The sequence below is a fragment of the Setaria italica genome, chromosome IX (assembly GCF_000263155.2).
Source record: "Setaria italica strain Yugu1 chromosome IX, Setaria_italica_v2.0, whole genome shotgun sequence".
NCBI lineage: Eukaryota > Viridiplantae > Streptophyta > Magnoliopsida > Poales > Poaceae > Setaria > Setaria italica.
Genome location: NC_028458.1, coordinates 36,812,385 through 36,823,825, shown reverse-complemented (window position 1 = coordinate 36,823,825; position 11,441 = coordinate 36,812,385). Strand labels below are relative to the sequence as shown.

The 11,441-nt window shown below is 40.2% G+C and overlaps 1 protein-coding gene and 1 long non-coding RNA gene across 2 annotated transcripts; one reads left to right on the top strand and one right to left on the bottom strand.

Moving 5' to 3' along the window:
• The first annotated feature begins 4,384 nt into the window (after window positions 1-4,384).
• LOC106804530 (rab escort protein 1) lies at window positions 4,385-6,308 on the top strand. Its single transcript, XM_022822828.1, has 7 exons — window positions 4,385-4,416; window positions 4,619-4,718; window positions 4,994-5,032; window positions 5,361-5,577; window positions 5,678-5,753; window positions 5,902-6,103; window positions 6,230-6,308. Exons 2-6 carry the CDS (start codon window positions 4,653-4,655, stop codon window positions 6,071-6,073), a joined length of 570 nt encoding a protein of 189 aa, XP_022678563.1. The 5' UTR covers window positions 4,385-4,416; window positions 4,619-4,652; the 3' UTR covers window positions 6,074-6,103; window positions 6,230-6,308.
• Window positions 6,309-10,112: 3,804 nt separating this feature from the next.
• Window positions 10,113-11,435, bottom strand: LOC101770538. The gene is made up of 4 exons (XR_215904.1): window positions 11,149-11,435; window positions 10,893-11,066; window positions 10,557-10,632; window positions 10,113-10,450 (listed from the first exon to the last, which is right to left on the bottom strand). It is a non-coding gene; the product is annotated as an uncharacterized LOC101770538 (long non-coding RNA).
• Window positions 11,436-11,441: the final 6 nt, after the last annotated feature.

The following is an 11,441-nucleotide window of genomic DNA, read 5'->3' as shown; positions in this document are numbered from 1 at the left end:
TCTAATAAAATTGTCGTGTCTAAGAGTGGACAATTTATTGGTAAAGGCTATGAGTGCGGAGGCTTGTTCCGCTTTTCCCTTACAGATTATTGCAATAAGTCAGTGAACTATATTTGTGATGGTATTAATGAGAGTGATGCTAGTATTTGGCATTCACGTTTATGTCATCTGAATTTTGGTTCTATGTCTCGACTTTCCAGCCTGTGTTTAATTCCGAATTTTTCCATTGTCAAAGGTTCTAAGTGCCATAGTTGTGTGCAGTCTAAACAACCTCGAAAACCTCACAAGGTAGCCGAGGAGAGACACTTGGCACCACTTGAACTCATTCATTCTGATATTTGCGAGATGAATGGTGTGTTGACCAAAGGTGGAAAAAGATATTTCATGACTTTGATAGATGATGCGTCTAGATATTGCTATGTATATTTATTGAAAACGAAAGATGAGGCTCTTAACTACTTTAAAATCTATAAGGCTGAAGTTGAGAATCAGCTTGAGAAAAAGATCAAGAGAATTAGGTCTGATCGTGGTGGTGAGTATTTCTCTAATGATTTTGACTTGTTCTGTGAAGAACATGGTATTGTACATGAGAGGACGCCTCCCTATTCGCCCCAATCAAACGGGGTTGCCGAAAGAAAGAATCGCACTTTGACTGACTTGGTGAACGCCATGTTAGACACCAGTGGATTATCTAAGGCATGGTGGGGGGAGGCTGTATTGACTTCATGTCATGTCCTGAATAAAGTACCCATGAAGAATAAGGAGAAAACTCCCTATGAAGAATGGATTGGAAGAAAACCATCACTTTCATACTTACGCACTTGGGGTTGCTTGGCCAAAGTCAGTGTGCCAATCAACAAGAAACGTAAGTTGGGACCTAAAACTGTGGATTGTGTCTTTTTGGGATATGCTCATCATAGCATAGCTTATAGATTTTTAGTGGTTAAATCAGAGGTGCCTGATGTTCATGTTAATACCTTGATGGAGTCTCGTGATGTTACTTTCTTTGAGAATATATTTCCTATGAAACAATTGCATAGTATGTCTAGACTATCTTCTGATATGATTGCTGAGACAACTCCTGAACCCATTGTGCTTCCTGATCATGCTGAACAAACACTTGAGCCAGTTCATGAGGAGGTTAACAGTGAAGCTCCTAAGAGGAGCAAGAGACAAAGAACTGCAAAGTCCTTTGGTGATGATTTCACTGTCTATCTCGTAGATGATACTCCTAAGACCATCTCAGAGGCATTTGCATCCCCAGATGCAGATGATTGGAAAGAAGCTATCCATAGTGAGATGGACTCTATTCTTTCTAATGGAACTTGGGAGGTTGTTGATCGACCGTATGGTTGTAAACCTGTGGGTTGCAAGTGGGTGTTCAAGAAGAAGCTTAGGCCTGATGGTACTATTGATAAGTACAAGGCTCGGCTTGTGGCTAAGGGTTATACCCAGAAAGAAGGCGAAGATTTCTTCGACACTTACTCACCTGTTGCGAGAATGACCAGTATTCGAGTATTACTTTCCCTTGCTGCCTCACATGGTCTTCTCGTCCATCAGATGGATGTTAAGACAGCTTTCCTTAATGGAGAGTTGGATGAGGAAATTTATATGAATCAGCCTGATGGATTTGTAATAAAGGGTCAAGAGAATAAGGTGTGTAAGTTGCTGAAATCTTTGTATGGCCTGAAACAAGCACCTAAGCAGTGGCATGAGAAATTTGATACTACACTCATATCAGCAGGCTTTTCTGTCAATGAGGCTGATAGATGTGTGTACTACCGCCATGGTGGGGGTGAGGGAGTTATATTGTGCTTGTATGTCGATGACATACTGATCTTTGGTACAAATCTTGACGTGATCAAAGAGGTCAAGTTATTTCTGTGCCAAAATTTCGACATGAAAGATCTGGGAGAGGCTGATGTAATTCTGAATATCAAGTTGATCAAAGGAGAGAATGGGATTACTCTTACGCAATCTCATTATGTGGAAAAGGTATTGAGCCGGTTTGGCTTTAAGGACAGTAAGCCTTCTCCCACACCTTATGATCCGAGCTTGATACTTCGGAAAAACAAGAGAATTGGTAGAGACCAATTAAGATACTCTCAGATTATTGGATCACTTATGTATTTAGCCAGTGCTACTAGGCCTGACATCTCATATGCTGTTTGCAAACTGAGCCGGTTTACTTCTAATCCGGGAGATGATCATTGGCGTGCGCTTGAGCGAGTCATGCGCTATTTAGTTGGTACTATGGATTACGGAATTCACTACTCCGGGTATCCTGCGGTACTGGAAGGCTATAGTGATTCAAATTGGATATCTGATGCTGATGAACTGTATGCCACAAGTGGATACGTCTTCACTCTTGGTGGTGGTGCTGTTTCATGGAGGTCATCCAAACAGACTATCTTAACGAGGTCTACCATGGAAGCAGAACTTGCAGCATTAGATACAGCCATAGTTGAGGCTGATTGGCTACGTGAACTCTTGATGGACTTGCCTATTGTCGAGAAACCTATGCCGGCAATACTTATGAATTGTGACAATCAAACGGTGATTGTCAAAGTGAACAATTCTAAGGACAATATGAAGTTATCAAGACACGTTAAGAGACGTCTGAAATCTGTCAGGAAAATGAGAAACTCCGGAGTAATATCAGTGGATTACATCTCAACTGATAAGAACTTGGCAGATCAGTTTACTAAGGGGCTGTCACGTAATGTGATAGACAATGCATCAAAGGAGATGGGTATGAGACCCATATGAGCTACACCATGGTGGTAACCCAACCTATGTGATCGGAGATCCCGTGAAGTAGGATCTGGGAAGAACAAGCCATGGGATAGCATGAGAGTATCCTACTAACCCACTCGAGAAATGATGCAACACTCTCAAACCACTGCATGGCAGGCTGGCTACTGCCTTAATATATTTTGTTGGCTTTAATTAGCAAAGATGTTGTCCTGCAGAACATCTTGGAAAAATATACCTATATGAGCCCGACTGTTGTAAGGTCGCAGTCTGTGAGACTTGGGTGATCTCTATTAAGCTCATGAAGAGACCAAGGGGGTACGACCTATATGCCCCACCCGCGGGGTAGGCTACAGGCAGCCAGGTACTAGTCCCGACTTTGAGTGAAACTTGTCCGCACAAAACTTGCAATTCAAGGCTTTGTCCATTGTTCAAGTTGTGGATGAATGTAGCTTGAAGCTCTAGGTGAGAGTTCAACTTAACAGTCCTCGCCGAAACACTAGTATATAAACAGCAGTGAGAAACAGGCAAAATCTCTGATGGCCCCGTCTGTCTATGAAAACTTGCTAAGGCCCGACAGTGGTGCCCATTAGTAATTTCAGAATTTCAATTAAATCTCAAAGGCCCATGTGGGCAAGAGGTGGAGTGCAAATCTTTAGTCCCACATTGCTAGTGGAGGGGAGGGATGACCAACTTAAATATGGAAGTTGTCTCCACTCCTCCAAGCTATGTGTGTGGGAGGGAAGAAAAGCTCCACACGCGCGCGCTCGCTCGCCTCGCCTCGCCTCGCCGGGCCGGGCGGGGCGAAGGGCGCGGGCGCGCGGCACCTGCGTGAATGGTCCGCCGAAATCCGGCCCCTCGCCTTGCGGGGGCGCGGCTTCCTTTTGCCGTTTTATTTTTTGGTTACTTGGTCATTAAGTCAGCGAGATATATGGAATCCTAACCGGTTTAGATCACGATCGCTATGGAATCCTAACCGGTTTAGATCACGATCGCGACGTGATAATCGTGGGCTCTCCTATATATGCGACCTATCGGCCTCTACCAGAAGTAGATCTATTCGAGCTAGGGTTTTGCCTCCTCTCGCTGCTGCGCCGCCACCGTAGCCTACTCCATCCCGTTTGTCGGCGTGCACCGGCGATTGGGAGAGCAGGTCTCCGGAACCGTCGTCTTCAGCGATCCTGCACCGGGAGAGGGCGAATAAGGTTTTTGGGAAGCGCTCTGCGCGACTGCTCGATCGCTTCCTCCGCTTCATCAAGTTCTTCGTCGACTTCTTCACCACGGCTCGTCTACCTCTTCGTCGCTCGGGCCTCACTCGTCGTCGCGAACAACGTCAGGCTGCTGATCGTCGTCGCCTGCTGTATCCGGTTGTCGTCCAGGAACCGGTTTTCATCAAGAAAGAAACGTACGTCCTCTTAACTCACATTATGTCTTCCATACTAGCTATTTTGATCTGTTGCAGTCTAATAGCACTGGATAGTATGGTAGAATCTCTGATTCTGTTTGCAATGATAGACTTGTCTAGATCTTGCGTAGACATGTCTAGTTTAATCTGCCGCTTGTTTATCATATTCATGATTTATTTCTGGATTAAGTTAAAACTAAAAGTGCTTATATATCCAACATCAAGACCATTGCTCTGCACTCCTCATCAATTGGGAGGTCAGTTGGCTTGCCTGAACCTTTTCTTGTTCACTTTGGAAAGCCATATATATTCTATTATATAAATGCCTTGTTGATTAATCCGTATTTTATTTAGCTTTAGAGAATATATGTGGCCTGGCATGTGGAATCTTAAAAGCACTTAGCTGTGGTACTACAAGTCTACAATTTTACATCTTTCTTATGTTTTCAACCATACCAGGTTTGCTAATGCAGAGGGTGCTTTCACTTATCCTATGTATGGGCATGGTGAGCTGCCTCAAGCTTTCTGTCGCTGTGCTGCGGTTAAGGGTGCCCTATATGTAAGATGATCTTCACAATATATGTAGCAATGATTTTTACGCTCTAGCTTTGGCTATTGTTTCTTTAGTCATGTGACTGTACCATCTTTTGTCCCTATGATCTGTAATTGGTAACTTGCAATCTGATTGCTTATTGCTTCCCAAAACATTTAGGAATATTGCTGTGCTAGACCTTGGGCTTGGCAACTCTCTGCTGGAATGGCATCCTGCACTTTATTTCTTCTTCCTTATAAGTAACTTGTGCCAATTCTGAGCAATCATATTTTGTGATTCAGGTGTTGCGGATGCCAGTGGCTGCACTTCTTATGGATGAGGTATGATGATAAACCAAGTTCTACGCTGGCCATATTCTTGTTAACTTTTTCTTCCTGATGTTTATCATACAGTGGACCATTTTGAAATCTATTTGAGCTATGTGTCATCTTTCATGCACAACTTCTGTTTTCATGTGTTTTTGTTAACAATTGGACTATACTCGGATATGTTTTGCAAATATAGTGTAAATATATCAGTGATTATTTTCTTTATTTTGTTTGCCATGGCAGAGGATGCATGCTTTACCTGCAGGGCTGCATTACCAATTCTTTGTTTTTTTTACAATTTTGCCATTGCTAACATGAAATACTTTGCTTATTGGATCAGGAAAAGAAGCATTTTGTAGGTGCCAGATTGGCATCTGGTCAGGATATTTCTTGCAAACAGTTGATAATTGATCCTTCATACAAAATTCCTACCTTGGATGTTCCATCTGATGATTCAAATTCAAATTTTCCAAGAAGTGTTGTGAGGGGAATATGCATATTTAGCAAGTCTGTGAAACAGGGTTCATCAAATGTTCTGGTTGTTTTCCCTCCAAAGTGTAAGAAAAACTATTCTATGTGTGTTTCTGCTAGGTTTCCTTGATGTAGCCATGGTGTTGTTGTTTCTCTTAGTTGACCCAGTTTCCACTACTGATTTAGCGCTAGAAGAGAAGCAGGTTGCAGCTGTTCGGCTTCTTCAATTGAGCAGCAATCTCGCAGTATGCCCTTCTGGAATGTAAGTTTTATATCCTATCATCATAGCATGCATCAATTGCAGTTTTCACATATACTTGTTCTAGGTTTCTATCCCCAGGAATAACCACGTTCAAAATTGCCATATAATATAGGCAAGTAACTTACCTGCAAGCTAATCTCACATGCAGGTTTATGGCATATCTGTCTACTCTCTGTACTGATGCCTCCGCCGGAAAGCAGTGCATCAGAAAAGCAATAGATGCTCTTTTCAGTCCACAGCCACAGGATTCAGATGGCTCCGAAGGCCACCTTGAGTCAACCAGTGAAAGCACCGATGATATGAAGCCAACACTAATCTAGAGCTGTGTGTATGTTCAAGAGATCACACAGGTGAATTTCTTTTTGTTATCATTATGGACTGTATCCATGTCCATTTCAGCACTGGTAAACAAATTTGCTACATATATATATGTTCTTTTTATTTAAAACATTCACTGTCCTGTCTTGCACTATCAGGGAACATCAACACCTGGTTCTTTATGGTCATGCCCCATGCCTGATGAAAACCTGGATTACAGGTTCATACTGGAATCGACAAAAAAGGTAGTGCATCCTGGGATGTTGCTGTTTGTTTTCTGAGGCACTCATGTACCTGCACTGGCAAATAGTGAAACTTTTACTAATCAGAATTGTTCCTGTCAGTATGAGATGGTTATTGAATATGGCAATTGCATGTTCTTCATAATATACATCAAGAGTATGCTTTTTTTTATGACAGCTTTAGAATGGTTGATGCTTCATTTACATCACTAGCTCTGTCCTGATGAATTCTTTTATGCTTCTTCTTTTGCAGTTATTCGGAGATATCTATCCTGATGAAGAATTCTTGCCTAGAAGTTCAGCTCCTGTACATGGCGATGATGACTCTGATTCCGCGGAATAAAACCATCTTTCTAGAGGTACACAAGTCTTTTTGCACATGCAATTTGTACTTGTGCAATACGTAGGAAGCTCTGCTATGGAAAATGAGTTGAACCAAATCAGGGTGAATAACCACCCTTCAAATGCACTGCAATACTTGCAGCCTTGGATACCTGGAATCTCCATATAGTCTTGAAAACAAGGCCGTACCAAATGCAAAATAAAAAAGCTTAAATGCTTCTAAGAATCTGTTGTAGGAAACCATATATTTGAGCACTGAGTATTTCTTCCTATTCTGACAGGCTCTACCATTTGGCAGGAGAACATTAGCGCGGAATGAAGGCATGGACGTATATGTAACGGTGACGGTGTTCCTTGGAGTTCAGAGTGCAAAAGAGCATCGCAAGGGGAGCATGTTGCCTTGATGAGCAGTTGTGCTAGATTTCCAGAGTGTAGGTGGCTTGCATAGGTGTACGGGTTATTGCAAGCCTTGCTGTATACAGATGCTATACGGGATACATGCTGAACGCTTTGATATGGTTCCCCAATTTAAGTCGGTTGCACTAGCGTGGGGGAGAAAATGGATATTCATAGACTTTTTATTTCCTCTTGAGATAGTTAAACTGGTTACCTGATACGTTCGTGGTGCGATGTGAATACTCTGCATTCCCAGATCATCTTTCCTTATTTTGAGTGTTTTTGGATGTTTTAGGGCAAACTTTTGGCCTGTACAGTAGAGTCTTCCCCCCCTTTTTTTTTGGAAAACTGGCAGGAGCGTTGCCATATCATATAAGAAGAAGAAAGAATAGAACATGTTTTACAAGACTAGCAAATATGCCCATGCGTTGCAACGAGAGGGGGAAAAAATCCTTACCTACCCTTACCCAGCAACCATGACCAAAACCTCAAAGATGACTTGATTTATGTCCCATATTAATTATTATCAAAATAGACTTCAATAATATTAGAAATTCATGCCTAAATAATATCAATTTTCTTTGAGCAAGATTAGGAATTCAGGCCTGAATAAAACAAACCAATAAAAAATGGCATGTGTTTTTAGTAACTGAGGACACACCATTTTTTAGTAATTCATCTTTTGCTGGTGAGTGCTGCTCTCGCCGTCTACCTCAAGCTCCCTTACATGGCCACTAACATCCCAAAAAGCTTTGGAGAGCTTGGGGACACTCCCCTCGAGTTCTTCGAGGTCCCTCCCATCCCGGCGTCTCACCTCAGTAGGGAGATGTGCGAGCGCCCAGAGAGGGACGTCTACAACGCCGCTCTGAGCATGTGTGCTTGAATGTCGGACAACACCGACAGCATCCTCGTGGACACGTTTGAGTTGTTAGGATGTGCTATACAAGTTTTAAATGTTACTCTTATGATGATATATGTGGGTAATTTGGATGCAAACTTAGGGACTACTTTGCATTGGCTCTCATAATGGATGAGGTGGGTAATTTATATGAAAAAATAGAGGGATATTTTAAATTATCTTCATAATGATAGAGATTGGTAATTTAGATATAAATAAATTTATAATTTATTTTGAATTATATTTTATAAGGACAAAGATGGGTTATTTGGATGCAAATTTAGAGAGGTACTGGATGGATATTTTTTATTGAAACAAAAAGGATCTAATGCTATTGTTGGTGATGATGGTTAGAGTCTGCGAAATCAAGGGCCAACTATTTCTGATTATTATGAGAATTTTTATGATTTGTCTTTTTTCCTAGCGCATCCCATGATAACTATATTAAGCCTCTAATTAGTAACGGTAAGATAAAATACTACTATGTTCATTTCTTTGAGAATGAAAATTAGTAGAGAGCTGGACTTGGAAATAATTCAAAGCTCATCCCATGATAACTATATTAAGCCTCTAATTAGTAACAGTAAGATAAAATACTACTATGTTCATTTCTTTGAGAATAAAAATTAGTAGAGAGCTAGACTTGGAAATAATTCGATGGAACTGAATAAGATATGAAAATATAAGCAGCAACCAACTTATTTTATATTATTATTGTAGATCATTGCTCAACAATCGACCATTACATTGCATTGACATAACTCTTTCAGTTTGCCATGGTTGCTCCTATATATCTGCTTTTCCTTCCCAACAACAATGCTTGAGGATTCACCATATATGATTGTCACGGAAGAAGATATTTTAACATCGGCCTTGGGTTAATTGGCTTGCATGCTACTGTATGTACGCGGAGATGAAGGCATGCTCCTTGCTAATGGCCCTCAATCCAGACCGTAACAACCAGACAAAATAAACCCACCGCCTCTCCGCTCTGGATGACCTGCTGTATGACGCTTCGATTCTTCAAGAAAATTGAAATAAAATTTGGGATGGAGGGAGTAATAACTTAGAGTGATGTTTTAATAAATTTGATGTTTTTTGTTGATTATGTATGCAAATTTTAATTCTTGAGAAGTCTCATTTCTAGGCTCTAGCGCTACCAAACGTCTGAATTATATTATAACACAGAATGATATTATATTATTTAGTTTATTTATTCCTATAGTGCATTTCTCATAGTTTTTCCTTCAAATCAATATTCCACTACTGAGCATTGCGGTCTTATTGCCAACTTTGTAATTCAATATTTACTTTATTTCTCCTAATTCCATTTGTCTATTTTCCCATATAACTTGCAAAATCAATAAATTCTAGTAAATAATTAGATTTGCAAAATTCTAGTAAATAGACCAACGTCTTACTAGATTTTAGTAAATTATTAACACAATTCTTGTAGTTCATATATATCTATATATCTTGAAAGTGATTGATGCTACTAGATTTTTTTTTTGAGCAAAGATTGATGCTACTAGGTGGTAATTTATTTTCTCTTCTTTTCATATTTTTCTTTGCATACCTAACCTTTTAAAATCAGTTCTTTGTTCTATATATTGACACGATGCACTTCATTTTCTTCAGCTCTTCAAGCTATGCATCCTAAATTTTGTTCTAGATATTGACAGGATGCACTTCATTTTTCTTCAGCTCTTCAAGCTATGCAGCCTAAATGAGCAGACCGTGCCACTGTCCTTTCTAATTGATTCCTGTGCATTTCTTCCATAATCTCCAACTGAAGTTGGAATGTCGAGTAAGACGAGTTTCTCCTCCCCTGCTTGCTTCTACAATGAGCTTGCATTGGATGACAGCCGCGGCAGAGGGGTGAAACACTGTAGCAACAGTGTGCTGTGGCTGCAGCAGCGCTGAAAAGAAGGCCAGCCAAACAGATGACCTCTGCGACGGGATCCTCCGATGTCAACTTCACTGTGACGCTTCTTTAGCATCAGTCCATGCCCAATGGCCGAAGCATGCCACTAGATCATACGTATTACCCACATGATACAACATTCCTGGAACCCATCAACTTCGACAAATATTCATCAAATATACAATTAACCTACTGCCAAACACGGCGGTACGGCGGCACACCGCACGGCTTACTAGTAATTTAAAGAAATGTGAACGTACTATGCATTTGCAAACATTATATAAACATCTCCCACAACAATACAATGATAAAACCCTAATAGAAATTGTTTAACATCCATGAATGTGAAAAGAGTTCACCAGATCGCATCACATTAATACCTCATAGCAGTCAACAGCTCGGCGGGATAAATGGTTCCTAAAAAAGTCACATAATAGTTCAAAAATCAAACCTAAATCAACACGTACACTAGTAGGCTGCAACTCAAACTCCACAACCGCAGCTGCCTGAGACTTCTTGAGATGCGTGACATCTTGCATATGCTGCTGCTCAGGCTATCTCCCACCAATAGTCAGCCCTTGAAATAAAAAATAGCTATCAGCAAGCATATTTTTCTATAACAGACTGAATTTTCTCAAATATGGAAAATTTATTTGCATTAATAATAATCATGCACTGACAACCTGCTCCTAGATGTTTTATTCTTCCACTTGAGGTTCTGCCCCTGCAGGTTCTTCAATTCCCTTGGAAACAATGGTACTGCACATGCCAAATAAAAAAAGTTAGATAATTGAAGCCAATTTATTCAAATCAAGAATAAAAGTAATCTATTCAGATGGACAAAGTGACTAAGTGTCTACGCACATGTTAATACGTAATATGCAATGACCAATTTTTTGAAGAATGCAATTCTAAATATTTCATTTTTGAATGGTTTTATCAAATACTAAGAAAAATAATACATGATACTTCAAATTAGATTATTCTTTGAGTTTAATCAAATATGAGACAGATACTACCTTTTCCATTTTTTAAAAGTATCTAGTAGCTCCCAAACAGTCCATGCTTGCCAGTGTCCCTGATCAAGATATGTTATCCCCACTAGATCACCAGACAAATTGAACAATGGTGATCCTAAGTAAGCGTACTCATGCATATCGCAATCATGAAATAGAACTCTGCAACAAACATCTCTGTTTATTGAAGAAGAAAAACATTATTAATTTTATTTAAACGACAATATTACATAATGTGATAATATATGAGAGATCTTACATTACTGAACCTCTGCAATAACCGGTTGGTGTAATATACCCTTCTCTAGGGAAAACAAATGAATGAACAGGATCACCAACTTGAACAGACTGAGTCTCAAACCTGACTGCTTTTATATAGCCATTTTCACTTGGCTTAGCAGCAAATATATAGAAACCTCCCGCAGATTTAATGGGCTTACGAACATCAAGTTCTTGTTCTTGTTCGTATCCTGTAGCGTTTGGGAAGTTCACTACAAATCTTTTTTTCATCCCAAAAAATTTGGAATTCGCTGCTATGACAGCAGACCCATC

Coding starts and splice junctions, on each gene's coding strand:
- LOC106804530 (XM_022822828.1), top strand. CDS start 4,653: ATGTATGGGCATGGTGAGCTGCCTCAAGCTTTCTGTCGCTGTGCTGCG. Junction 5,033..5,360: donor CTGCACTTCTTATGGATGAG/GTATGATGATAA, acceptor TTATTGGATCAG/GAAAAGAAGCATTTTGTAGG. Junction 5,754..5,901: donor GCAGTATGCCCTTCTGGAAT/GTAAGTTTTATA, acceptor TCTCACATGCAG/GTTTATGGCATATCTGTCTA.